This window comes from Miscanthus floridulus, chromosome 10 (assembly GCF_019320115.1).
Source record: "Miscanthus floridulus cultivar M001 chromosome 10, ASM1932011v1, whole genome shotgun sequence".
In the NCBI taxonomy this organism is placed as follows: domain Eukaryota; kingdom Viridiplantae; phylum Streptophyta; class Magnoliopsida; order Poales; family Poaceae; genus Miscanthus; species Miscanthus floridulus.
In genome coordinates, this window is record NC_089589.1 from 22196361 (window position 1) to 22220580 (window position 24220).

Below are 24220 nucleotides of genomic sequence, written 5' to 3' on the forward strand. Positions count from 1 at the left end.
CTCCAGAGCACCGCACAAGCTTCTTGCGGGCTTCGACGGAGACCACTACCAAGCCATCTAGGAGGTGGCAACCTACAAGAGTAACAAGCACCATTGGCTTGCAAGATGACCACCTAGTGCCACTCGATGAATCCTCACGGTGCAATCGCACTTGAATCGCTCACTCACTCGATCGGATGAACACTATCAAGCTCAAGTAAGTTAGAGGGCTCCCAAGCACTCCCACATAAGCCACCAAGGCTCTAGTGTGCTCAGCGACAAGCCCAAGGCCGGTCAATGCTTGGTTTTATAGCCCCCAAGAAAATAGAGCCGTTGTACTCCTTCACTGGGCACAGCTCGGGGTGACCAGACGTGCAGGTCCAAGTGACCGGACGCGCCGGTCCCTATGTTCGGTCGCTGTACCGCCTCCACGTGGCACTAGCCGTTTGAAATAGCCATTGCCGCCAATGGCTACCTCGCGTGCGCGCCTTCATCCACCGATCGGACATGCTGCTTAGCTTGACCGGACTCACCATACCTCAACGTCCAGTCAACAACAGAGAGCTCCCAGAGCCTCCAAAACACGACCATATGCGTCCATTCGCATGTGACCGGACGCACCACCGCCTGAGTCCAGACGTTTCTAGAGAGCTCCCCAAGCCTCTATTTTGTGACCGGACACGTTAGGTGAGTCACGATCGGACACAACACCTGAGTCCTATCCTTCACCACCTACGACGTGTCAGAGCTACGCCCACGCCATTGTGTCAGCGTACATCAGAGATGACCGGACACGGCTCCTGCGCGTCAGGTCACTCTTCGCGCCAGTGTCCGGTCACAAGACCAAGACTGCACACTCTCTGCTGCCACTTGGCCGGACGCACCGGTCCTACCGAGGCCAGCGTCCGGTCACTCACAGTGACACCTTCTTGCCTCCATTTCTTCACCAAGTTGATCCACATCAACTCCAACTTCTTCTCCTTTGCAAATGTGCCAACACCACCAAGTGTACACCATCATGTGTATATGTGTTAGCTTTTCACAAACATTTTAAGGAGTTAGCCACTCAACTTGCCACGCCACTCAATCCTAGCAAGGATGCAAAGTTAGATCACTCAAGTGGCACTAGATGACCGATATGCAAACAAGTTTGCCCCTCTTGATAGTATGGCCATCTATCCTAAACCTGGTCATCAACTTCTCTACACACCTATGACCGGTGAAATGAAATGCCCTAGGTTATACCTTTGCCTTGCGCATTCCATTCCATCTCTTCCAATGTCGATGCAACATATGCACCAACACGATCAACAATGATATGATCCACTTCATATCATCACGTGATCATATTGGTTCATCGATCTTGACTTCACTTGCTCTTCATCGTTGCCTCGGTCCATCGGCGCCAAGTCATCACTCAACTTGCCCTTTACGCTTGCAACCGGCCCATCGAGCCAAGTCATGTCTTGATCTTCTCCACCTTGATCACATGACTCAATGTCATGTCTCATATGCAATGAGCTCCTTCATCATCACATGTGTGAGCTTTGCAACATCTCCGAGCCATTCCCACTTCCATGGCATATGTTGCTCACACACATGTACCTATGGACTAATCACCTGTGTATCTCACATAAACACAATTAGTCCACCTAGGGTTGTCACTCAATTACCAAAACCAATCAAGGACCTTTCAACACCACACCGTGCTGTACTCATCACAGCAGAATGGCGTGGTGGAGAGGCGGAACCAGACGGTGGTCGACATGGCTCGATCCATGATGAATGCCAAAAGCATGCCGACAAAGTTCTAGGGAGAGGCGGTGACCATGGCGGTGTTCATCATCAACCACGCGCCCACTAAGGCCCTAAAGGGCAAGACGCTGTTCGGGGCTTGGCATGGATGCAAGCCAAATGTGTCCTTCCTCAGGACATTTGGCTGCATCGGCCATGTGAAGAACACCAACCCTCACCTCCTCAAGCTAGAAGACAGGAGCACGCCGATGGTGCTCCTGGGCTATGAGGAGGGCACCAAAGCGTACCAGCTCTATGACCCACATGGAGGCAAGGTGGTTGTCTCGCGTGACGTCGTGTTCGACGAGAAGGTAGCCTAGGACTAGGACAGAACGGGCATGGGGGAAGCTGGCGGCTTCACTAGCACCTTCGTCGTCGAGCACTTGGTCATCCACAGTGGTGGAGACGATGGAGAGGAGGTGCCGACCACTCTAGCAACAGAGCCGAGTACCCCTGGGGCGGTGCCGACCACTCCGGAAGGGGTGCCGAGCACTCTAGGAGTGGTGCCGAGCGGTCCTGTAGTGGTGTCGACCACTCCAGGACTGGTGCCGAACGCTCCCGTAGCGGAGCCGAGAGGTCTTGTAGTGATGCCGACCACTCCAGGGCGGGTGTCGAACGCTCTCGTAGCGGAGCTGAGAGGTCTTGCAGTGGTGCCGACCACTCTAAGACTAGTGTCGAGCACTCCTACAATGGTTCCAACCACTTTAGGAGTGGTGATGAGTGGTCTAGGAGTAGTGCCAAGCACTACAGCCGGGGTTCCAGGCACTCCAGGTGCTGTGCCGACCACTCCGGTGGAACAAGGACTCCATCGACGTCGATCGAGTTCGCCTACCATGATGGTGAGGAGGTGCGGTTCCGTAGGCTGGATGACATCATCGGTGGCACGGGGTCCTCAAGCCTGGCGGGTCGGCTACTCAATGACATAGAGCTGCTTCTCGTCAGTGCAGAGGAACCACCCATGTTCGCACTGGCTGAGCGCGATGCAAATTGGCGATGAACAATGCTGGAGGAGATGAAGGCGATCGAGGAAAACGAGACTTGGGAGCTCATCGATCCACCTCTAGGATGCCGTCCGATCGGCTTGAAGTGGGTGTACATGGTCAAGCGGGGACGAACGCGGTGCCATTGTCAAGCACAAGGCGCACCTTGTTGCCCTAGGCTTTGTCCAATGTGAGGGCATCGACTTCGAGGAAGTCTTTGCGCCGGTAGCGCGCATGGAGTCTATCCGACTGCTGCTGGCTTTGGCAGTAGTGAAGGACTGGCGCGTCCATCACCTGGACATAAAATCAGCCTTCCTCAACGGCAAGCTGGCGGAGATGGTCTTTGTTAGGTAACCTCCGGGTTTTGCTGTCAAGGGAGCGGAGCACATGGTGCTCCGACTGCGGAAGTCGCTCTACGGGCTACGGTAGGCCCCGCGAGCGTGGAACGCCAAGCTTGACGCCACACTGGGCAAGTTTGGGTCCACGTGGTGCGCAACCTAGCATGTGCTCTACACGTGGCAACGGGGAAGGAGGAGCTCATCATCGGCGTGTATGTGGACGACTTGATCGTCACTAGCGCGCGTGTGGAGGACATCGACAGCTTCAAGTGCGAGATGGCGGCTTGTTTTCGAATGAGCGATCTCGATGCGCTCTCCTACTACCTCGACATCAAGGTGAGACAGGGGAAGGAGGCGCTCATGATCGATCAGAGCGCGTACGCCTTGAAGCTGTTGGAGCAGAGCGGCATGGCTGAGTGCAAACCGTGCGTCACTCCAATGGAGGAGCGGATGAAGCTGACGAAGGCCAGTACCACGGCGAAGGTAGATGCAACACTCAACTGGAGCATCGTCGATGGTCTACGCTACCTAGTCCACACGAGGCCGGACATTTCATTCACCGTGGGCTACGTCAGCCGCTTTATGGAAGATCCTCGAGAGGATCACTGGGCCACGGTGAAGCGGCTGCTGCGCTACGTCAAGGGGACGGTGGATCAGGTGATCGTCTTCCCTAAGACCGGCGAAAGTGGGCTGCAGCTCACTGTGTTCAGCGAGTAGACATGGCGGGGGACATCGACGGACGGCGGAGCACCTCTAGCGTGCTCGTCTTCCTCGGGTCAGCTCCAATCTCATGGTTGTCACTGAAACAGAAGGTGGTGGTGCTATCCACGTGCGAGGCAGAGTACGTGACGGCGGCCACAACGGCGTGCCAAGCTGTGTGGCTACGCCGGCTGCTGGACGAGCTGACCGGTGTGGAAGCTCACCCACTAGCACTGATGGTGGACAACTAGCCCGCCATCGCCCTCGCGAAGAATCCGGTTCTCCACGACCGGAGCAAGCACATCGACATCAAGTTCCACTTCCTCAGGGACTGTGTCGATGGAGGGCAGATCTTCATCGAGTTCGTTGAAACTGGTCCACAACTCGCGGACATCCTCACCAAGCTGCTCGTCCATCTTCGATTCACAGAGCTGAAGAAGATGATCGGCATGGTGGAGGTTTTAGAGTTAGCAGCAGGATTAGAGGAAGAATTGTAAAGTAATCTGCTGCTCTCCCTCTGTACACGCAGCAGGGGTAGGTGCCGAAAGGGCTTCCCTGCTGCTGCATTGTAGCCGCGGCAGGGGCAGACGCCGAAAGGCTCCCCTGCCGCACTGTAGCCACAGCAGGGGCATGCGCCAAAGTCAGCCCTGTTGTCACATCTAGTCACTGTAGCAGCCTGACATGTCTGTGTACTATGATTAGATGGGTAGAGTTCTATATATAGCTTCCCACTACAACTCACTGAAGAGAGTTCAGTTTTGCCATCTCCTATGCAGAGCTCCGACCAACGCTGGTGCATGTGCTGTGTGCGTGCGCTCGGTAATCCCTCCCTCTTCTACCTCCAGCCGTAGTGTGTGTGCGAGAACACCGGTGAGCAATCGGCTCACCCGTGCGGAAGATCTCAGAACCAACAAATAGGTGGTAGGATAATGAGTTGAATGTGCATATAAACTATTAGCAAGTATAAACCTGCTAATACGGCTAATAGTTAGCAGTCCTCCAATTAATAATTAGTATGTTCACTAGCAAGTCTGTTTAGATCCACTGGTAGTAATTTTAGCTGCTAATTTTAGTGTGAGCTGGAGAATTTTAGTGTGAGCTGGAGAAAGAAAAATGGTCAAGGGAAGTTACATTGTAATTATATGATCAGAAAAAATTGATATAGCCTTTGGCCATTTGAGGGATCCACTCCACTGTGACTGTAAAATTTGGAATTTCTTCCATTGCAAACCTTGGTTGAACTTCAATCTGTCCTGCTACAAGTATCGGCAGTCAAAAGTCAAACCACGACCACGCACGCAAAATGCATCTCTGGACGTCTCTGGCCATTCAATCAGGTGCCTGGTCCGAGCGGCCGCATGCGCACCCACGCGGCGCTGCTGCTGGGCACGCCGGCGTGCACCACGAACCACATGTAGTATCCGGGTGGCGCCACCCCGGGCGTCGGCGGCGCGGCGACCACGGCCTCGTAAACCCCGACGTCCAGCTTCGCCACCCTCCCCACGGCCAGCTCCACCACGCGCTGGTTCATCCCGAACGAGTGCGTCGCGAACGCCGGAGCCACCGCGGCCACCCGCACCACCTCCCCGCCCGCACCCGCACCCGCACCTTCCGCCATCATCCCGGCGGGTATCACGAACTTCACGGCCGTTGCCTCGCCGTACCCGACCTCAGCGGGCCCCAGCAGCACCCGCGGACGCGCGCTGTCGTGCCGCGGGTCCATGTACGGCGGCAGGAACGCCTCCATGCTCAGCTCCGTCGGGTACGTCACGTTGGCGAACACGTACCCGACGTGCGGGTTGCTGCCGCCCACCAGCACGCGGCCGTACGTGTCCAGCGCCGCCGACGAGTGGTACATCCGCGGCACCGCCGACGCCGCCAGCGGCGACGACTGATCGAACCGCGACCCCAGCGGCGCGTCGGGCCTGTACAGCACGGGCCGCGTGACCGGGTCCCGCCCCAGCTCCCACCCGGCGGTGCCCGCCGCGGCCCCGTTCACGATCAGCACGTCGCCCGTGGGCAGCAGCACCATGTCGCCCATCACCCGGGCCATCGGCATCTCCTCGATCGCCCACACCACCGGGTCCGGGTCCGTCGGCGCGACGCGCGCGCAGGTCCGGTCGGCGGCCACGAACGTGCCGTTCCGCAGCGCCAGGTGGTACGAGCCCCGCGGCGCGCCGCCGCAGACCAGCACATCGGCGTGCGCGGGCGCGTCGGGGCGGAGCGGGAGGAGCACGGACGAGCCCGACGACGGGTAGTTCCGCGGCACGCCGCCAGCGACGGGCGGGAGGCGGCGGAGCGGGGCGCGGTTGTAGGGGTCGAAGACGACGGCGCGGTCGTTGGCGAAGACGAAGACGGTGCCGTCGGGGAGCAGGTGGAGGAACGGGTACAGGTTGTTCTCGGCGTCCGGCTCCGTCGTCTCGTCCAGGAACGGGAAGAACGTCAGCGCCGGCGCGGCGTCGGCGTGCGGGAAGTACTCGAGGTTGAACTGCCGCCGCCCGCCGAGGATGAGCACGCTGCCGTCGGGGAGGATCATGTCGGTGGCGTACCACCGCCGCGCGGCGAGGAACGAGGGGAGCTCGACCCAGCCCGTGGCCGGCGAGAAGAGCCGCGCGACGCGGTCGCCGCTGGAGAAGCCGCCGGTCTGGAGGAGCGTGCCGTTGGGGAGCAGCTCCCCGGACGAGCACCACGGGTTGGTGGCGAGCGGGTACGGGTGCAGCACGTTGGAGCGGAGGTCCAGGAGCACCGAGTGCGCCGTGCAGTCGGCGCCGTCGACGGTGGCCGCGCACGGCGCCAGCGCGGCCAGCGAGATGTTGGAGGGGCCCGTGTCGGTGCGGTCGAACATGAGTACGAAGTCCCCCGGGAGCAGCTGCATGTGCATCGCCGATGCTCGCGTGGAGGAGCTGCCATTCTCCCTGGGATGGGGCATCATCGGCGGCGGCGGCATTGGCAATGCAGCTGGCGATCAGGAGAAGGTGGAGAAGGAAGGATCTTGGCATGGGCATGGCTGCTGAGCATGCGATCTTTAAGCCTTTTCATGCATCCTTGCAATGTGATAAGCTAAGGTAGGGTGTACAGAGTGTGTTGCATACTTGCATCGCATTGTGACGTTGTGTTGGTGGAGGGTTGGTACAGGGAAGGTTGTGGGGAAATGGGGAATACGCATTTCATGCTTGGAACCGGGTATGCGATTTAAATGATACAAACTTTTTGGACTCGACGGAATTAGGTGAATCTTGCAATTTTTGGACCTGCATTCATTCTGTTCACCAGTGAAAATATTCAGGTTTAGCTAATAATTAGCTGAATTTTTGCCAAAATTTGATCAAGAGGCCGGCATAAAGAGGAAACTAATGATTAGAAGTATGCACTTTTACACTGAAGGAAGAACTTGCGAGTTTGTTTGAACTCTAGACTAGACTAAAGTTCAAATCTTGTCCAACTTTTTGACTGGTGCAATGTTGTTTTAGCCCTCACCGAAATAGGTGAATTTTGCAGAAATTCAGATGTTTCGGACCAAATCCCGGAAACCTCCTGAGGTAGAATCACCCAATTTATAAGAGCTCAATTATGATGGTCGCCATCTTGAGGATTAATAGCAGCTGCGCACTTGAACTCTATAATCTAGTAGTCTGTTGAGGGTCGAAGGACCAGGATGACACCATCTATCGCAGTCTGGGATAGAGTACAACACATTGATACATAGGGTTACAATAGAAGTGGTTTACAAATTAGAGTGTGGAAGTATAATTTATTACACTAACTTGATTCAAATATAAGTAGTTCAAACCTACCTTGAAACACTCAAAATCAAGTAAGCCGGTAAAAGGATGTTCATTACGTATAAGATCAACATGAGAACCGAGGGATGTTAGAGCATATCTTCACCGGATTAAGAATAAAATGATCCCCTTTTTCTGTAACTAGTGATAATAAAGATTGAAGGCAAAAAGTAAACTCCACTAGACCCCTTTCTAATCTCCTTACACTATTGTTTTATTAATTGAGAAAACCACCCCTCAATCCCTCAAAAGAAAGGGGAGATCAAATCAATCCCCCTTCCCTTACCCTCCCCCCATGCAGTGGTGTGTAGTGGCTAGAAACATGGCGGAGAAGAGAGGGCCTTTGTTAAGATGCTAAATTTTGCTACAATCGTGACACAGGATTTCTTGGCTGCAATTTTTGTGAATGCGGTAGTTTATTTAATCTTAATTTTCTTTGAACTTTGTGACAAAGCTAAGCATCAACCAAATAGGCCATCGGTTTGTTTTGTGGCCAAAGGTTTAGCGTGCCATGCATGCTTTATGCACGGGCGTGCCTAGTGCCCGGACGTTCGGATGCCTACGCCCGCGACGCCTGCTGCGTCTGTCCCGCCTACCACGCTTGCTGCTAAGCCTGCCCTGCATGCAATTGCTGCGCCTACACGTCCACCCCGCTTGCCGCATGCAACTGCTAAGCCTGCACACCTGCCCCTGTAAGTTGATACGTCTTCGCATGCAGTTGTGCGCCTGATGCGCATGTAGGTGGGGAACACCCATGCCCGCTTCGCTAGCCACGCACGTGGGGACCACTGCGCCCCATGGACTGCCTCCGCATGCGCTCGCTTACTGCGCCTGCTAATGTTCCAACATGAAGCACTTCTGCAACATACGTCTGAAACAGGTGAAACATTTGCAACATATGTGTATAGCAACCGCAACATATGCAACATCTAGATAAAAACACTTGCAATATACGTCTGTGTATATAGCCATTGAAACATATGCAACATCCAAATAAAACACTTGCAACATACGTCTAAAACAGATGAAACATTTAAAATATACACTTGCAACATACTTGTATAACCATTGCAATATATGCAACGTCCAGATGAAACACATACAACATCCGGATGAAACACAGGCAACATCCAAATGAAACATATGAAATATACATCTAAACGCATGAAATATATGGAGCTGGTGCCATAGAGTATGCGGGCCCCGCGCTCCTTCTCTCTGCCGGTCCTTCTCTCTCTGGTCACAGCGCATGCAGAGGCCCTCACGCATTGCATGCACCCCACGCCGAGCGAGGCCAAATGCGCTCCCATGCGCTGCCCTACGCCCCACGCAGAACGAGTGGCCGCACGAGCTCCCATGCGCTGCCCCGTGCCGCATACACCCCACGCCGAACGAGAAGCCGCCCATGCTCCCATGAGCTGCCCCGTAGAAAAGGACCGGTGCAGGCCCCGCCTGACTGCAACTACACGCCCCGCTTTTTTTTTTCTTGGTCGTCACGTGCATGCGGGGGTTGGTCTAGACGGATGGACGGACGCCCTCAACCAAGCATTACCGTTTACGCATCCTCCGTGTGGATATGAATTTTGATCATGGGCCACCTAACTCGACCTTCCAAAAGTTTTTGACCTGACTTAACTGGCTGGTATGTCGGGTCAGATTCGAGTTATGATTTTAGACCCATGACCCGATCCAACCTGAGAAAGCTGACCCAAAGTAGTAAAACCTGATCTAATCCCATCTGCCAGTGCGTCGACGGACCAAAAATTTTGATATGACAATTTTTTATTGGCCCAAGTCGAGTCCGACCCGATCCCAGTGTTTAGCATCATCTAGCAGTTCCTTTTACTCCATTTCTTTCAAGACAACTTAAGACTCTTTCAATTCTTTTGGACACTTCTATCGGACCAACAACAAAGACGGGTCGGTCCTTACCAAGATCAAACAATAGACCTTATCTATAGAGATTCAAGTTCTATATATTTTCGGTCATTGTGTTTTTTTCGGTCATTGTGTGTGACCCGAAACTTGATAAAAATGAATTACAATGCTGCCACGTTCAACTAATCTAATCTAGGGGAAGAAACAAACTAAACTACTCCGACCTATAAAATACCAAAACGGCTGCCACTTGCATCCTTACTTTATGTCAGCCCAGTTGGCCCACTATGAAAATGGATCGCCATGCTCGAGCCCAAATGAGGTAATGAGTTAATTTCTGGTGAGTGTGTAACACTGAAGATATTGGTAGAAAGTTCAGTAGACCGTGGAATGAGTATGAACGTGTTTGAGACTTCATGTTATATGTCATCAACACAATAACACCTAACACAATTCATGTTCCTTGTTACATATAGTTCACGAATCAAAATATTTCATTATTAGGGTATAATTGTTTGGTGAGGAGAAGGCGTTGAAATAAATGCTGTAGTAGATTTTTTTTTTGCTGTAGTTGTTGTTTGGTCATGTATTCGTTCCACCACTATGTGCTTATAATTATTTAACAATGGTTATTTATTGTGCATAAATCGAAAGCTGCCTGTGTTCTGTACACGTATGTCTTACTTACTTATGCTAATAATAGAACTACTATTGAGGTCATTCATTCTAGAGAATTTTCATGATCTAGTTTATCGGTGGCAAGCATAAAGTGCCCTATGTAATGGTTTTTGGGTACAGTGTGAACTTACAATGCTTTGCTGATGCATTTAATGCACAGAATATGATGTTTGATCAAAATATTTGTCTATTTCTAAAATACTATTATATGAAATGGATGGCACTGGGATATGTAGCATCTGATGCAATGTACCATATCCTCACTTAATCCAGAGGTTTTCAGACATCACCATGGTGGCTCTTCTAATCATATATTACCCACATTTGGTTCTCTGTTTGTTAAATAATGTTATATGGGAAAGAGATATTACTAAATCATCTTGCATAAGTAACCGTCACTTTTCTATTTTTTTTAATTTCAGGATCAGATGATCTTTTCTGTTCTTGCTTTCTAAATTAATCTTATTTGGTATAGACCGTGTACAACAACACTACCACAAAAATGATTTCAGGAGACCGTGGGTTTTATTTACAGAGGTGGACATTTTCTTCCATTGCCTTTAAAAATCTCTCCCTGCCTCTATAAATAGATTTTCAAAGGTGTTAAAAAGACCATATCTGAAAATAAGGTCATTTTCAGAGATGGCCTTCTTATGAGGCCGTCTTTGAAAATCCAATTACAGAGGCAGTGTGTCACGCGGATTACAGAGGTGATTTCTTACACATAGGACTTCTTACACAGAAGCTTATGGCATGACCCTCGATAACTATTTTGCGGTTCGGGCAATCTTTTGCCCGAGTTATCGGCGGCCATGATTAATGTGCCAAAATGCTAAACTGAGGCCAGATGTATCTCTCCACATTTTTATTAATCAGAACAATCTTCGTGCCTAGCAGAGGCACTGCTTTTCCTGTTCGTCTTTTGCGACTGGGGAGACGAGCAACTGAGCACCAGCACCGTGCTCACCAGGCCCGAGCCGGTGGTCGCCCAGAGAGGCCGAAGGCCTGCGCCAAGCAGCAGGAGCCGCGTGCTGCCACAGCCCGAGCGGCGCTCGCCCAGGTGGCCAAGCAGCAGGAGCCGCGTGCAGCATCTGGCCGGCGGCGAGCAGACCCACCGCTGGTTGTTCCTCTCTCCATCTCCGCTCGGTACGTGCAACCCCGGGCCGTGCGGTAGCTGTTTCCCTCCGTTCGTGCGGTTTTTCTCTCGGTTCTGTTCGGCTGTCGGTCCGGATCGTGCGGTGCACCGCTCGGCAGTGTCTGGTGCCCTTCGGTGGTGTCCGGTGCCTGTCAAAAGTGCCGGCCCAATTTCCAGTCTGGCAGGTTCGAATTTCCAGCCCTGTTTTTTTTTTTGTTTCATCCGTGGTTTGCGTGTTTGTGCTCGGATTTAAGTTCCAGCGTTGGTTTTCCATCGATTCAAGGAACTTATCTAAGTATTCTCGTCACAAGTTGGCATGGATATTTTAGATTTGGGAACTTCTTTTGGTTTGCTTGTTTGGCGGTGATTTGGGGACAACGGCCAAATATTTCGAGAGAAATTTTACGGCTCCCATTTACCCCCTCTGGTCACCGTTTTCGGTGCTTTATATTGCTACTAATTTAAATATCTGAAAAATAAAAGGAGCCTCGTTAGGAAGCTGCATTCTCATGGCACTGGCAGCATATATATGAACATTTAGTTGGCAACCTACGTACATTTTCAGGCTCACAATGAATCCGCAAGCCGGAATAAGCTGTATCATAACATTTGTTTTGTAACATGACGACTCACAACTTAATTATATGTACAAGGCTCTGTATTCTCAGGTGGTAACCTGCATCCACAGTAACACAGATTCGAATAAAAAAACTAATTCACATCACATCGCATTCTAGTCACCATGAATTTATTTGCAGTGTCCAACATCTCACTGCCTCACGACGACCCGCAGCGTAGTAATCGGCTCCATTGCTTCTTCTTCGGCCGAAGCGATGATAGCTCCAGCCTCCAAGGCTGCTTTTTGTCCATGCGGCACTCCACCTGCAGGCGAGGTCTTTTATGCATTCTATAATCGATAGTGCTAGAGACGTATGTAGTAATAATAATATAGTCTTGGAGTAGCATGCATACTTTATTGTTACTCCCTCTGTTGTTCCACGATGAATTCCCTTCAAACTTGCTCCACTTTGTCCAATAACACCTCCTCTGTTTCATCCCCTGAAACGGACCGTCTACTCAAGTAACCAGATATTCCAATAGCAAGAAAGGTATATGCAACATATAACGCAGCAGTGTGCTGATGTTGGTCTTGAAGCTGAAAGGATCTATCGTGTACTTCACGTACCACTTCCTTTCAATGTTGTTGTCGTTATCATGTGCATATGCCTTGACCTGCTTGATATGGCTAAACTTGTCCCACTCAGGGCTAGATTTCCCTTTAGCTATGGAAGTGAGCAACAGGACATCACACTCTAGATCCAAATGCCTTGGCTTTACGTCCTGCAAATATCCAGGGAGTGTTTCCATGTCGTAGTCCTCCAGCTCGAGTCTCTGAAGTGCAGGCAAACCATCTATCACCTTCAACTCTGGGCATCTTATGATCCCGAGATACTGCAATTTTGGCAGATTACTGATCCTCTCCAGGCTAAGACATCCAGCGACCTGAATTTTCAAATCAGAACCAAAGTTTTCCAAAGTGCTTGGGTGCTCATGATGGTGTGGTAGTAAGAACTCTGGCCCAACATGCTTGATGGCTGGGGCGCTTTTAATCTGTAGGAACTCCAAGCTGGGGAGCTGGAACAAGCTGTCAGGTAGCTCTATGCAATAAGGCAAGTCTTCCATGAATAGAATCCTCAAGCATCCAAGGGACACAATTGCTGTCGACGTCATCCACCGTGGAAGTCGTTGACCAAAGTACCCTTCGATTACTAGTTTTTCTAAGCAAGGTGGAGGGCAGAGCTCATCAAACACCTTCTCGATTTGTTGCTGCTCTTCCTGTTTCACCAACCGGTGAGCACCTCCACTACTACTAGTGCACTGTAAGCATAGATCGCTGAGGCACACCTTTTCACCAAGCCTGGCTTTTATAGCAAATGAGGAAGAAGATACATTCTCCAGGCCATGTATACGAAGACGCATGAGCTGGTTAAGAGGTCCTAATTCTTCCAAACTACACCAATCACCCTCCACGTGGGCAGGAAACCCATCCAATACCCTTAAATTAGTTAGGCCACTGAAACCCCTGGGTATATTATTTATACAATTTCGACAAGCTCTCATCATCTGACTAACGATTAACTTAAAGATAAAACAGACATAAGGAAAACTAATATCAAAAGAAATAAATCTTTTTGCCAACTAATAAGATGAATGATAATGGAATAAATTTGAAGTATTCATAAACTCCAAACTCAAGAATATTTGTTCAAAATACAAAATGTATCTCAAACTAAGATGACTTAAGCATCATTAAGGACTAAATTTTAAACTAATCTAAATGCGAAGCTCCAAGGCTTGACTTCATCTTTATTCCATCAATGGCTCCTTAGACTTTTGTCCCCTTGCTCCCCTTATTACTTATGGTTTGGCAAAACCTGAGGAGAAATTAAGATGTGCATTACTGCACCTTAGTTAATCCACCATATTTTGGGGAATATCTTAAGTAAAACTTATGAGACAACTTAAGTTACCTGTCTTTCGAAGCCATTCTTATACTTATCATCATTTTGGTAACTTGCAAAATTTGCAGACCATTGGAACCTTATCACTTTGGGCATGTTTGGTATGGTTTTCTGGCATAGAACTCGTAAGGCAATTTACCATAAACTCATTGGACACATCTAATCCAAGTGCCTTCAATTCATAAGCCATATCAAACAAGCTTTTAACGTGGTTACCTAGACCACTTATCCCATCATAATGGGAATTAATTAACTTATCAAAAGGAAAACCTTTTCTAAAGTTTGCTTTTATGGAGTTGTGAAGCTCCTTAGCACTTAATCCCTCGGAGTTCTTTCCATTAGAAAGAAACCATTTCATCATCTGGATGCACTGGTGGCAGTGCTAAATTAGTAAGCGATTCTAATAACATATTATTTTCTAATCACACATACCGTTTTCTAATGTTTCTCCCTTTAATGTTGCTCAGTGTCCGAAGAAGACATATCTGTGGGACGCTGGTCCCATTCAAGGTTGTTGAAATGGAGGGAAAGTACCTATCACAGCCGGCGGGAAACAATGAATGCGGGTTTTATGTAATGTGGGCAATGCTTCGCTACATCGGCGGGAAATTGGAAGAAGCCGATAAGTTGGTGTGTATAATCCCCATTTCATTTATGTTTGTTAATAATTCAACAAAATGATTTACTATTCCTCTTTGGATATCATCTTTTTTGAACGACAACGCAAGAAATATAACCACGAAAGGCTGTTAGACATGGAGATCGTCACACTGCAATCGGAGCTGGCAAAATTCATCTTAGCCGAGGTACTCGAAAAATATGGAGTATTTTCCATTGTACAATCCGTGAAGTACAAGGACCAGTATGGCCCAGAGCGGCTCGCCAAATTATTGTAAGAAGTCCGAGAAGCATTGTACAATTTGTGAAGTCCGAGAAGATTTCTTTTTTATTTTAAGGGATCGAGATCTGAATAAGAACATTTGAATTGTAACCGTAACATTTGTAATGTTTAATATTGATGGACATGTCGTCTACGTAGCGTATATAAAGCGAAACCCGATTTCACGAAGAAATATAAATTAAAATCAATTATAAAACAATAAAATACGAACGTGACATCACTGCCGATTATCAGGAACCGGCAGTGTTGTCGTAAACATCACTGTCGGTTATCAACAAAATCGGCAATGATGGCACAGCCGGCTCGAGCTACAAACCGACAGCGTTGGCTTAGCCATCACTGCCGGTTCTTGTCATAAACTGGCCGTGATTCTTACTATAACACTGCCGGTTGAAACACAAATCAACAGTGTTGTTGGAACTGAACTCTACCGGGTGGTCTTATGAACCGACAGTGAGGTTGAAGAACACTGCCGGTTTGTAGGAACCGACAGTGATAGCTTACCCTCATCACTGCCGGTATGGTTGTGCCGGTTCAAAATCTGGCAGTGATGGGATATTTTGAACCGGCAGTGAAGTGCTATTCTGACGTAGTGGGTAAAGCTTTTTTCCCGTTATCTTACCCATGGGTAAAAAAAATAGCCATACCCTTGCCCTAATGGTTGTTCCTCAATCCATCTCCGCTCGGTACATGCAACCCAGTGCCGTGCAGTAGCTGTTTCCCTCCGTTCGTGCGGTTTTTCTCTCGGTTCTGTTCGGCTGTCGGTGTACACCGCCTCCTGATCGTGCGGTGCACCGCTCGGCAGTGTCTAGTGCCCTTCGGTGGTGTCCGGTGCCTGTGCCTGTCAAAAGTGCCGGCCCAATTTCCAGTCTGGCAGGTTCGGATTTCCAGCCCTATTTTTTTTTGTTTCATCCGTGGTTTGCGCGTTTGTGCTCGGATTTAAGTTCCATCTTTTGCGTTGTTTTTCCATCGATTCAAGGAACTTATCTAAGTATTCTCGTCACCAGTTGGCATGGATATTTTAGATTTGAGAACTTCATTTGGTTTGCTTGTTTGATGGTGATTTTGGGATAGCGGCCAAATATTTCAAGAGAAAATTTACGGCTCCCATTCACCCTCCTCTGGTCACTATTTTTGGTCCTTTATATTGCTACTAATTTAAAAATCTGAAAAATAAAAGGAGCCTCGTTAGGAAGCTGCATTCTCATGGCACTGGCAGCATATATATGAACATTTAGTTGGCAACCTACGTACATTTTCAGGCTCACAATGAATCCGCAAGCCGGAATAAGCTGTATCATAACATTTGTTTTGTAACATGACGACTCACAACTTAATTATATGTACAAGGCTATGTATTCTCAGGTTGTAACCTGCATCCACAGTAACACAGATTCGAATAAAAAAACTAATTCACATCACATCGCATTCTAGTCACCATGAATTTATTTGCAGTGTCCAACATCTGACTGCCTCACGACGACCCGCAGCGTAGTAATCGGCTCCATTGCTTCTTCTTCGGCCGAAGCGATGATAGCTCCAGCCTCCAAGGCTGCTTTTTGTCCATGCGGCACTCCACCTGCAGGCGAGGTCTTTTATGCATTCTATAATCGATAGTGCTAGAGACGTATGTAGTAGTAATAATAGTCTCGGAGTAGCATGCATACTTTATTCCAATAGCAAGAACCGTCTGTTGTTCCACGATGAATTCCCTTCAAACTTGCTCCACTTTGTCCAATAACACCTCCTCTGTTTCATCCCCTGAAACGGACCGTCTAGTCAAGTAACCAGATATTCCAATAGCAAGAAAGGTGCTCAGTATATGCAACATATAAAGCAGCAGTGATGTGTGAATTTACCTGAAGCGTCGGCAGAGGGGCTGATGTTTGTCTTGAAGCTGAAAGGATCTCTCGTGTACTTCACGTACCACTTCCTTTCAATGTTGTTGTCGTTATCATGTGCATATGCCTTGACCTGCTTGATATGGCTGAACTTGTCCCACTCAGGGCCAGATTCCCCTTCAGCTATGGAAGCGAGCAACAGGACATCACAGTCTACATGCAAATGCCTTGGGTTTACGTCCTTCAAGTATCCTGGGAGTGTTTCCATGTCGTAGTCCTCCAGCGTGAGTCTATGAAGTGCAGGCAAACCCTCTAGTACCTTCAACTCTGGGCATCTTATGATCACGAGGTTCTGCAAATTTGGCAGATTGCTGATCCTCTCTAGTCCATGACATCCTCTCACCACAATTTTCAAACCAGAACCAAAGTTCTCCACAGCGCTTGGGTGCTCATGATGGTGTGGTAGTAAGAACTCTGGCCCAACACGCTTGATGCCTGGGGCGCTTCCAATCTGTAGGAACTCCAAGCTGGGGAGCTGCCAAAAGCCATCAGGTAGCTCTGTGCAACAAGGCAAGTCTTCCATGAATAGAATCCTCAAGCTTCCAAGGCACACAATTGCTGCCAATGTCATCCACCGTGGAAGTCGTTGACCAAAGTACCCTTCGATTGCTAGTGTTTCTAAGCAAGGTGGAGGGCAGAGCTCATCAAACACCTTCTCGATTTGTTGCTGCTCTTCCTGTTTCACCAACCGGTGAGCACCTCCACGTCTACTAGTGCACTGTAAGTACAGATCGCTGAGGCACACCTTTTCACCAAGCCTGGCTTTTATAGCAAATGAGGAAGAAGATACATTCTCCAGGCCATGTATATGAAGAAGCATGAGCTGGTTAAGAGGTCCTAATTCTTCCAAACTACACCAATCACCCTCCACGTGGGCAGGAAACCCCTTCAATACCCTTAAATTAGTTAGGCCACTGAAACCCCTGGGTATACTGTTTATACCTGAGCCAAGAAGGCTTAGATACCTCAGCTGACGTAACTTTCCAATGCCCACAGGAAGCTTCGTCAGACTTCCACAGTTAGAAAGGTCAATGCACTGCAAGAATTGCATCATGTCTATTTTTTCTGGCAGCCTAGATGTGTTAGTGCCATCTAGGCACAAATACCTCAAGTGTTTGAGTTGGACCAAAGATTCAGACAATGCATCAAAATTTCCATCTCGTATATGTAGGGTCCGCAAACAAGGAAAAGATGACAGTGAATCACCTGGGTTGATCTTTGTTTCCCCAACTAAAATAAGTGTTCGCAGTGATATATGTGCTCGTAGAGTACTCCACTCTAGCTCATTTGACTCTGATTCTTTGGAATTTAGTGATAACCGAATAACATTTTGTGGGTTAATGTTATTGGTATGGCCAGGCTCAGTTTTGTGAGCTATCACTGCTTCATCTCTAGTCAAATACTGAGCGAACGAGCGAACAACATCATGCATATTGCAAACTATCTGGTCCACATACCTTGGAGCAGGCTCTAGAAGGTTCCTAGCTATTAATTGGTCATAGTACTCTTTTCCTAACACTTCCAAATCCTGTGAGTTTCCATGAACAAATCCTTCACTAATCCACATGGCAACAATACGGTCATACCCGAACACCGTGTTCTTTGGGAGGAGGGCGTAGTGCAGAAAGCAAGACTTCAACTCAGGGTTCAGATCTTGATAGCTCAGGTATACTGCATAGTTTAGCTCTTCAGGCATTTGAGATACTGACCATGTAGAATCATTAAGGACCTTTGTCCAATCGCTTCGCCTTGTCCTTTTCTGGCGGAGGAGGCCTCCTATTACTTTGACTGCGAGAGGCAAACCATCACATTCTGCTATAATCGACATTCCAATGTCCTTCAGTGTATCAACCTTTTGTTCATCATTATTTTCATTTCCGACCACCTGCAAGCAGCTAATTAAGCCAGTTAATTATGTGGAATATGGAGATATATATACATTTCGTCCTAATCGGAGGCAAAATCGAGTGCTCGTAAATGATTCTGTGTGTGCAGAGGCAAAATCACGTACGACGTTCTAAGCATATGACCGATGTAGCACTTCCGTGCACCTATAGCACTACGGTGCAACTAGGTGACGTCTGTGCACAAAAGTAGTTCTCTCAGCAGTCACTCTATAATTACCAGCTCTTGTATTTTATAGTCACTGTATTATGTACCATAGTCACTCCAGTATTTATTGTAGCTTTTAATAATTATAATTTTATTTTACTAAAACGGAATGAACTGTCCTCTAAGCCCTGCACTGTGGCACTAAAGATATTGAATTTTCTATATCAAATTTTTTTGCAGTAATATTATTTTGTATAAATATAGAATAATTAAAATTAAATTACTAGCATTGATATGACATAATATTTTTTGTCAAAATTTATAAACTTATTTAAATTAAAGGGCGTACCCAGTGCAGAGATAAATGTAATTAACAAAAAATTGTTAGTATCATTATTTATTTGTGGTTTGTTATAGAAGATTTTTAGCTCTTGATTAATTATTAAATAAAGAGTAAATTTCACTAGTGGTCCTCGAGCTTGTCCTAAGTTCTCATCCAGGTTCTAGTACTTTTAAATTACACACTCAACTCCCTAAATTTGTCATGAGTTCTAATCCCGGTCCTAGTATATGCAAATTGCACATTTAGCTCTCTAAACTTGTTCTGAATTCTCATCTCGGTCTTGGTACTTGCAAATTCCACACTCAAGGTTCCTAAAATTGTATTATTATACCATTATGGTCCATTCACCCTATAACATTGTCCCCACCTCCGTCACACCACACATGCTTGCCTTACTACCCTCCACCTGCCTATGTTGCATCAACGGACGGGCGGGGGGGGGGGGGGGCACAGATGGCAGTATGTGCAAACGTCACATGTATCTATTTTAAAATGTTGTTTATTATATTTCTTTAAACGATTTCAAAGACCAAGGTGAGCATCACCGTCCAGTTTCACTGCGAAATCGCAAAACTGACGGTGATGGCAGTTTCTAAACAGGTGGGGATAATGTTTCTGTAGTAGTGTCTTCAAAGTAGTTTGTAGCCTAGATTCATAATACTAGTGCGAAAATAAATAACCATCTAGGTTAATTTGCATATCCGTGTGCATAAGAAACCTAATAAAAACTACTGAAAATGCATAGATGTTATAAATTATAAATATTACATAGGGGCACTTTGTTCTTGAGCCAATTTAAGCTCAGTCAGTAATAACAAATGGTGATGATAACGATTATAATTGTTAGAACATTCTGGATGGCCAAAGAATTCCTTGCATGCATATATTTGTTTCCATAAATAAACTACCCTCAACTAACGTTTACAATTAAATGGAAGTTACAACAAATCTTAAAGGTTTTGTAGATAACTTACTAGCCCAAATGTGCATCGGGCAGTAGTGTCGTGCTAAACAAATTTGTTTCTGAAGAAAAGCTACCACAATAGAAGGTGAAGCTTAGGGGCATGGCATGTACAGACCGACTAGCTAGACAAACTATGAAGCAAATGTACAAGACTACCAACTATCTAGATAGATTGTGAAGCAAATGTGCACACATGAATACATAACATATTAAATCCTTAAATTAACTTATACGAACCTGCTTCTTGAGCAAAGACCAGGCATCTTCTTGCTCTAGTTTGTCGACATGGTGGTAGGGAACCTCTGCCATCATGCCTCGAGCAACTGCATCTTGTCTCGTTGTAACGAGAACACGGCTTCCTCGAGCAAGTGATTTTATCAATGGAGGCTTGAGCACCTTCTCCCATGCATGGTGGTCCCAAACATCATCCATCACCAATAAGGTCTTGCACCCCTCCAGGGCTTCCTTAAGGGTTCGCTCTAGTGCAGCCTTTGTGTTTCTAGCTGCTTGATGATCTCCTCGTGCTTCAGTGATAGCTCTCTCTAGTAGACCACTGTCGCTAAATTCTTGATTGACGCTCAACCATAGTCTCTTTTCGAACTCTAATTTCATGAAGTCATGGTTGAAGATCTTCTTGGCAAGGGTGGTTTTGCCAATCCCTCCAACTCCCACAATAGCATAAACCATAACTTTTTTGTGTTCATGTATGTTTTTCTCCTTCTTTGTGAGTAAATTCACTAGATTTCTTGTGTCCTCCTCAATCTTCTCACCAACCACACCTAACTCATCCTCCCCCGTCGTCTCACGCCTAGCGCGAAGGGAGGATTCTACCTTTTTCTTGTCGTCCTCATAAGAAGCAAGGTTGATGAAGTTGAAGGTTTTGCTACGCTTCTCAATGTCATCTAGCCTCTCATTGAGATTCTTTATGCGATTACCAATGCCATGAGCATGGAGAGGATTTCTCAAACAAAAGAGCAAGGGATTGAAGCAGCCCATATCCTTGGATGGACCCCGTTCCATGGCCTTGAGCTGGCACAAATCAAGAATGTTGGTTGCATCATACATGGCATTCCTAAGCTCTCTCACCCATGATTGCACACTCTCGTCGCTGATGTTCCTCTTGTCAGCATCAGCGATGAACCTCTTAAGGTCCCCGAGCTTGATGCCCATCTTTTTTATCTCATCAGGAACACCTAAGAGCAGATGCACCTCTTCTTTAGCCATCTCCAACAGCATGTGTTGTAGATAGGATGCTAAAGCGTCCAATACCACCGCCATTGCTGCTTCGGTGTCTACAAAGTCAAAATTAGATAAAAATATCACGTGATTTGTTTCAAGCAAAGGTAATATTTATGGTAAAGGAACCGAGGTCCCTGTAACCATAACACTAATTATTGAAAAGTAGGTCCCTGCAACAATAGATATATAGGTACTAGAATAATTACATCTAACGATAACCGAAGGCACTACTACACAAAATATTTTGCGCAGCGTTTGCAAATAGGCCTCAGAGGCGGGCAGATTTTTAGACTGCCTCGGTTAATGCCTCGATTAACCGAGACGATCATTTTTTATTAACCGCCTCCTAAAATCTATTAACCGAGGCGGACAATTTAACAAAACCGCCTCGATTAATGTCTGTCAACCGAGGTGGTTGCCTTAACGCAACCGCCTCGGTTAATCGATTAACCGAGGCGGTCATCTATAAGGCCTGCCTCGGAAATTCCGGCCTAGCCCGCTACTGTTTCCTTGCCCAATATCTAGCTCCGACTATATATACCGGATGAAAACCCTAACCTTCACCACTCCCTCCCAGGCGCCGCTCGCTCATCTCCCAAGCGCCGCATGCTCTCCTCCAGGCGCCGCGCTCTCTCGCTCATCTCCCGACCCTTCCCTCTCACTCTCTCATCTCCCTCACTCGGCGCCACTCTCCTCTCTCTCCACCACCGCCGCACATCACCTCGATCTCATCTTCCTCTCGCGGGCTAACTGGTGGCGGGCACCCCTTTCTCTCTCTCCGGCGGGCGACGGGCCAGGCTCGCGTGGCCCAGCGAGCGCACGGCGAGCGGGGCGGCCCAGGAGCACAGCGAGCGGGGCGGCGGCGGCTTGTGGGGATCTTCGGTAGCTGTGCTCCTAGGCAGATCTAGGGCGTGGATCTCCGGCGGCCGCGCCTCCTCCAAGCACGACACGGTGCCCCCTCCCTCTCCCTCTCCGGCATGCGGTGAGCAGCGCCTCCTCTCCTACACAACCAGGCGGCGGGGAGCAACCCTCCGGCGGCGGATCCGGTCGCGCTCCGACCTCCTCCCCCCTCCCACCTCTCCCTATGGCGCACATCCGGCCGAGAGGTGGCCTACAGCGGCGGATCCGGCGGGTTGGTGCCCGGTGGCTGCGGATCCGGCCTCCTCCCCACCCTCCATGGCTCCACAGCGTGAATCCAGCAGTGGAGGTGGCCTCCAGCGGCGGAGAGGCACCACAGCAAGCAGCGACGGCCGCGGCGGCCCATGGATGGGCTCGGCGGGCCTGTCCACGGGGTTTTTCTTTTTTTTTCTTTTTTATTCGATTTATGGAGGCGGGCATCAAACCACCTCGGTAAAGGTCCCATTTACCATGAGTCCATGACCATTTGTTCGAGGCGGTTGTCGGTAAATCCATTTTGCCCGCCTCGGAAAATATTTTGTGTAGTAGTGAGGGCCAGGTTGGGTACTTTTGGTACCAGACCTGGCACCTTGATTTGCATTAAGGTACCCATCTCAACCCGTCACCCGTGTGTGAGTATATTTGTGAGTGGAAGATGAATAACATCTCCAATAAAAATAAGAAAGAAAGAGGATGGAAAGAAAAAACAGAGAGAGCTGGGAGAGACTAGGCATATGCACCTTGATTTGCAGCGGCGAGAGAGAATGCTGTGTCCTACAGTTCCTTGATCTGTTGTGGAGTGGAGCAAGAGGACTGGCCGGGCCAGACTGGGGGTACATTTGTCACAGAGATGCCAAATTGTTAGATTTGTGGTTGATGTATAATAGTGTATATAAACAAGGACACAAGTTTGAAAGTAGATCTTGGACGCAGAGCTAGCTACGCATGAAAAATTGAATGCAGAGAAATAAGGCGTCGAGGAAACGGACCTGTTGAGCGATGGCTGGAACTGGAGGTACGTTGGACCAAGTGCAGGCGTGGTTTGTGGAACGGCGCCTGCTGCCTAGCAGTCGCAAAGGTTGGAGATTGGCCGGATCCGGCCGGCCTCGGTGCAGTCGTCGGCAGCTTGCCGTGGCTGCTGCTTTGCTCGACGGAGGCTGGCAGAGATGGTGTGTGCGTTAAGGGCTGAAGGCTGACGGGCTGGTGACGGGGATTGCGGCTAGCCGGCGCCGGAGGGGGCGGATGAGCTGGAATCGACTTGACCGAAGAAGGGAGCCAGGAGACGTGAGGTGTGGCTGCGGTGGGTACGGTTGGCTGCTTCAGTTGGGGAACCAAGGCTACTTTATTTTTGGGCACGGCCGCCTAGTTCACCGAGCTGGTAGTGGACTAGTGGCAGACAGACTATTTTTTTTACTCTGAACAGCTTCAAATACAAAATTAGTCGACTATAAAGTTAGGGCTTGTTTAGTTGGTAAAAATTTTGGTGAAATGATTTTGTAGCACTTTTGTTGTTATTTGACAATTAGTGTTCAATCATAGTGTAATTAGGTTTAAAAGATTCGTCTCGTGAATTTCGTTTAAACTGTGTAATTAGTTTTATTTTTTATTTATATTTAATGCTTCATGCATGCGTCCAAAGATTCGATGTGACGGAGAATCTTGAAAAATTTTAAGAACTAAACACTGCCTTAGATCGCATCAAGCTCAATAATTTTGTTATAAAACATCTTGATCTAACTTTATATAAAAAAGTTATGGAGTTGTCAAGACAAGTATTTAAAAAACGAGCTTTGTGTACTGCACACCTCCGCCGGCGAAGCTACGTTGAGGCCACCACGCACGGACGGACGGACGGCCGCCACTACGCACGGACGGCCGCGCTGCTCAGGCAGAGCAGCAGCGCGAGCGCCACCACCCCCTTGCTCCCCATTAGTCCATGATTTGATAATATGGTGCTACAGTAAATATGTACTAATAATGGTTTAATTAGGTTTAAAAATTCGTCTCGTGGAGTACCGACGAATTATGTAATTTATTATTTTATTAGTATCCAAATATTCCATACAACATTCTCCCAACGCACTTTCTAAATTTTAATCATCGAATCAAACACCCCCTTGTATAGCCGTGACCGCAGT

The 24220-nt window shown here is 48.2% G+C and overlaps 3 protein-coding genes and 1 pseudogene across 4 annotated transcripts; 1 reads left to right on the plus strand and 3 right to left on the minus strand.

Moving 5' to 3' along the window:
- The first annotated feature begins 3451 nt into the window (after nt 1–3451).
- Nucleotides 3452–3808, plus strand: LOC136488182 (uncharacterized mitochondrial protein AtMg00810-like). The gene has a single exon (XM_066485197.1). The coding sequence runs from the start codon at nt 3452–3454 to the stop codon at nt 3806–3808; it is 357 nt and encodes a 118-aa protein (XP_066341294.1).
- A 1315-nt stretch (nt 3809–5123) lies between these two features.
- On the minus strand, nt 5124–6979 carry LOC136488183 (aldehyde oxidase GLOX-like; annotated as a pseudogene).
- Nucleotides 6980–12340: 5361 nt separating this feature from the next.
- Nucleotides 12341–13243, minus strand: LOC136488184 (putative disease resistance RPP13-like protein 1). The gene has a single exon (XM_066485198.1). The coding sequence runs from the start codon at nt 13241–13243 to the stop codon at nt 12341–12343; it is 903 nt and encodes a 300-aa protein (XP_066341295.1).
- Nucleotides 13244–15919: 2676 nt separating this feature from the next.
- Nucleotides 15920–23481, minus strand: LOC136487824 (disease resistance protein RGA2-like). Of its 2 annotated transcripts, none has more exons than XM_066484934.1 (6): nt 23072–23481; nt 22823–22909; nt 20184–21238; nt 16546–18472; nt 16354–16447; nt 15920–16265 (listed from the first exon to the last, which is right to left on the minus strand). In XM_066484934.1, exons 3-5 carry the CDS (start codon nt 21222–21224, stop codon nt 16401–16403), a joined length of 3015 nt encoding a protein of 1004 aa, XP_066341031.1. In that variant the 5' UTR covers nt 21225–21238; nt 22823–22909; nt 23072–23481; the 3' UTR covers nt 15920–16265; nt 16354–16400. The 2 variants fall into 2 exon arrangements, with proteins under 2 accessions (XP_066341031.1, XP_066341032.1); XM_066484935.1 differs by having other exon boundaries at nt 15920–16278.
- Between the last annotated feature and the right edge of the window lie 739 nt (nt 23482–24220).